Below are 4,649 nucleotides of genomic sequence, written 5' to 3'. Positions count from 1 at the left end.
CTCCTGAAAGCATTCACAGTCAGATCAGCTCCACCTCCCGCCGCTAACACACGTGTGGACGAGAAAGAAACCTGAGCAAAGGGAGCGCATGACAAGCAGAGCAATGCTGCGCTCCTGCGCCGGCCACGGCGCCAGGACGGTCGCCTCTCCGCGCACGGCCACGCCGCCGCACCGCGGCAGGCGCCAGCACCTCCTCCGCCCGCGCAGCAGCGCAAAGAAGTCCCCCCAGGAAGCAGAGCGAGGCGGGGGCAACGCCAACAACGGCCTCGCCGGCGCGCTCCCCAGCAAGACCGTGCTCCTGCGCGCCGGCGCGGTTCTCTTCGCCCTCGGCTTCGTCGACGCCGGGTACGTGAGCTCGCATCACGTCGGCCGGCGCGCACCGATCGCAAATAAACGGAGTCTCGTTGGCTTGCAGGTACAGCGGCGACTGGTCCCGCATCGGCGCCATCTCCAAGGACACCGAGGAGCTGCTCAAGCTCGGGGCCTACGCCGTCGTGCCTCTCTGCCTGGCCCTCGCACTCCGGATGCCCGGAGACGGCGGCAGTGAATCTTAGGAAGAGCGAGAGCTGCATACCATGGTTCTGTATTCTGCTCACTGCTCAGTGGGTCGAGCGGTCAGCTGTAAACTGCTTAGTGCTGGCAGAGTTTTAGAGGACCGGGGAGGTTTAGGAACTTCAGCAGTGTTTCTTGTTGCCTGTCTAGCGTCTAATTTTGGCAAATTGAACTGCATATTCCTTCCTTACCTGCACGGATCCATACACATGCCTCGTGAATTTTCATATGTGGCTAAGTTTAGGAACTTCAGCATCTTCAGCACTGTTTCTACTTGCTTGTCACAGTAGCCATGTTCTTCCTTACCTGGAAATATTCATACACGCGGCTCAAGAATCTTCATGTGTGGCTTGCCATATCAACTACTCAGTCACTCCGTTCTAAAATAATTGAAGTTTTAACTTTGTCCTAGATCAAACTGTTTTAAGTTTGACCAACTTTATATTATTATTTTTCTAATATATCATCAATATTAAAAAAAAATAGAATGAAAATATATGCTATGATGAATTCTTTTTGACGTGAAAGGCAGGTGCTCTGCCAATTTGATATACTCCCTTCGTAAAGAAATAAAAGAGTGTTTAGATCACTACATCTTCCAGGGAGCAACTACACAGCCGGCGCAAAAGCCAAACGCACTTGATGAATCTAATAAAACTAATTTGGTGTAGTAGCTGTTTGCATAATGTTCTACAAATTTTGTCAACTTAAGTAAGTTTGACTTAAAACAAACTTAAACTTCAAATATTTTGAAACAGAGACAGTAGCATGTAGTGAGGGATGGGCATTAGCGTTACCCTGTTCTAGTTACTACAAAGGTTAGGCTGTAAGGAAGCATCAAAGTTTGTATGGACTTCTTCGAATTTTTTAAGCAAGGACAGTAGAACAACCGTTTTACGGTAATTTCATTAATAAATAATATAAATATGTACAAAAGAGCAAAAAATAAAAAATGGAAGGAAACAACAAAAGCCCAAGGCTCAATCAATTCCAACTCTAGGAAGCCTCATTTGGCCAGGTAAAGATTTTAGCTGAGATGTAGATGTTAGTGTTTCTATGCGAGAACGTCGTCGAGAAACGGTTGTTTGTTCGGTAGGGACAGATGATTGTCAATCAAGAGTCAGCGCAAGGGCACAGTGAGTTTGCACAGGTTCAGGCCCTCCGGAGAGGAGGAAGACCCTACTCCCGCCTTTTGATATTATGGTGGTCGCCGGAGATCTTGGAGGAGGGGGTCATCCGCGAGATCTTTCCTAAACTAGTACAGTCCACCCTCTATGGTGGCAGAGCGGTGGGATACTTGAAAGACAAGTAAGCTTCTAGAGTTCTTACTTGGCCCAAGGGGATCCCTCGGTCCACCTTATATACAGCAGGTCCCCGGTTACATGTGGTGGTCGATCCGCACCCGAGCAATCGGGGGAGCTCGTGCCCGAGAAGCTGGCCGGTATGTGGACTCAGCTGGCGAGTCCCTTCCTCCTCTTCTAGTCCTTCCTCTCCCGGGCCTGCCCCATCCTTTTCTCCTTGTTCCCACGTCAGTAGTCCCCCGAGTGTCAAGTGTCAATTAAACCATTCTCTATTAAGATGAAAACTACAATGATAACTACAATGATGATACCTTTTTGATAAGCACTTCTAGTTTGGACATCTCAAATCAGAAACATACATTTGCGCTTTAATAATCTCGCTCGCCAGCCGCTCCCCCTCTCCCCTCCCCGCCGGTAGCCGCTCCGGCTCCGGCGTCCACCCTTCTCGCCGGTGGCCACTCCGGCCCCGACGACCACCCCGTCTCGCCGCTGGTCTCTCCGGCCCCGGTGACCTCCCTCTCCGCTGGCCATGGCATCTGGATCTCGCAGTCCCCCATCTGTCACCTCTTCGATGCATCGCGAGCGGCCGGTGGTGTCTGGATTGGGGCTCTCGGGCTCCCCTGGTTCGGCGTGTTCCTCGTCGGCGGGCGCAGCGCAGGCGGAGGTGGCTGCTCCTGGGATGGAGACGGCCTGGCACAGGCCAGGGCCGTCTCGCAAGGCCATGTGGCGTCGGCGTCGTGCTCTGTGGCGTCAGCAGGAGGCTGGCCTGCGGGGCAGGTCGGCGTCCCCTTCCTCTTCTGAGCGGCGTCAAATCCCGCCGGATCTCTATGGACTTTGTTTTCGGTGTTTCAAGGAGGGCCATCAGAGGTTTGACTATACGAACGACCCGCCCTGCATTAGGTGCGAATTGTCGGGGCATGTCTCATCGCAGTGTTCGCAGCCTAGGAGCCCCATCTCAGCGAAGGAGTTGCGGAGGGCGGTCATCGCCAGGGCAGAGCCGGTGGCGAAGAGGCTGGCTCGGGAAGGGGGAAGGCTGTTGTTGGAGCCTGGGCAGGGGGCGCCACGGGCGCCTCCCTCGCCGGTTGCACCCAACATCCTTCCGTTGTTCCCGGAGACGTCGTCGCCGTCGGGGGAGGTCTGCATTCTGCCCCGCTCTGCTGTCATGGCCGACATGGAGCGCCGGCTGCAATTGGCAGTGGTGATGTATGTGGGGGGTCAAAGGCCGTGGATTTCCTGTGATACGGCGGTGAAGATCTTGTCGGAGCAGTTCGACATGCCGAGGCACAGGTTCTCGGTGCACAAGTACCACCCGGAGGATTTCTTGGTGGTGTTCGCAGGTCATGAGTTTAGGAACAAAGCTCTTGTTGTCCCTTCCGTCGCCCGTGGGGGAGTGCAACTGTTCATCAAGCCTTGGCTGAGGCAGGCGCAAGCGAAATCCAAGTTGATGAGGATGCAGGTGGATCTGATGATTGAGGGGGTGTCGTCGCATGCTTGGGACCGGGACACGGCGGTGGAGCTTCTGGGCAGCTCGTGTCTGATTGATAGCTTGGCACCTGAAACAGAGAGCAGAGATGACATGTCGCTCTTCAAGCTTAGGGCCTGTTGTGTGGATCCGGAGGAGGTTCATGTGTCCCGCCGTCTCTGGGTGCTGGAGCCGCCGCCGGCGAGCTCAAATCCCGCGGAGAGACGCGAAACCTTCCGGCAGCTGCTTGAGTACCCCACCATCATCCATGTGGACCAGGGCAGGATCCGTTCACACCTCGACGCACTACCAGGTCGCTAGGTGTGGGAGGGCCACACAAAACAAAGGCCTCGGCTGCAGAGACGGTGCTGCTCAAGACTCTGGGATTCGATTGCGGGAATCTGGCGGTCTCGGAATATGCACTAGGTCAGCTTCGTGAGGTGTTTGACTCGCCCCTCCAAGAACAGCAGTTAAGGGCGATCGCAGCCATCTTTGGCAAGGCAATCCCGCTTAACTTGGGGGCTGAGCTGGAGAGCACCGAGTTGGTGGCCACCTAGGTCTCTTGAGGGGCAGTGTGTACGGACATGGAGCACACCTTTCGCATGTCGTACAATCCACAGGAGTTGGTATGCTAGAACGTGAGGGGACTGAATAGCCCTGCTAGGAAGAAAGCCCTTCGAGAATTTGTTGAGTCCGTTCGGGTCGCTATCATTTGTATCATAGAAACTAAGCTGGAGTCGGTGGATCAATTTGTAATAATGTAATGTGTTGGGACTTGCCGGCCTCTGACACACGTGGTGGAATTTTTGTGGCGTGGGATTCCACGAAGGTGCAGTTGACTAACTTTGTCAATGACACAAACTTCACTACTAGCTATGTGTCCCCGTTGGAGGGGCCGTCCTAGTGGCTCACGGTGGTTTATGGCCCGCAAGAAGATGCCCTAAAGATCACGTTTCTAGAGGAACTAGCGTCAAGGCGACAACTCTGTCCTGGACCCTGGCTAGTTTGAGGAGATTTTAACATGATTCTGTATGCGGCAGACAAGAACAATGCTTTGCTGGATCGGAGGATGATGAGTAAGTTCAGAAGGTTTGTGGAGGATAATGCACTCAGGGAGCTATTCCTGCATGGGAGGAGATTTACATGGAGTAGTGAGCGAGAAGTGCCAACGCTTACTAAGACTGACAGAGCTTTTGTGTCCATTGATTGGGAGTTGGACCACCAGGAGTGTTTATTGCAGGCTCTCTCTACTTCAACCTCTGATCATTGCCCTCTGTTCCTATCTCTGGAAGAACATTTACACTATGCGAAGAGATTTAGATTCGGGAAGTTTT

The 4,649-nt window shown here is 53.5% G+C and overlaps 1 protein-coding gene across 1 annotated transcript; it reads left to right on the top strand.

The window, feature by feature from the left end:
* Positions 1-910, top strand: LOC123100167 (uncharacterized). Its single transcript, XM_044522133.1, has 2 exons — positions 1-345; positions 416-910. The coding sequence occupies exons 1-2, from the start codon at positions 89-91 to the stop codon at positions 552-554; spliced, it is 396 nt and encodes a 131-aa protein (XP_044378068.1). The 5' UTR covers positions 1-88; the 3' UTR covers positions 555-910.
* Positions 911-4,649: the final 3,739 nt, after the last annotated feature.

Source organism: Triticum aestivum, chromosome 4D, assembly GCF_018294505.1.
Source record: "Triticum aestivum cultivar Chinese Spring chromosome 4D, IWGSC CS RefSeq v2.1, whole genome shotgun sequence".
NCBI lineage: Eukaryota > Viridiplantae > Streptophyta > Magnoliopsida > Poales > Poaceae > Triticum > Triticum aestivum.
This window is presented reverse-complemented; position numbering and strand designations above follow the sequence as displayed.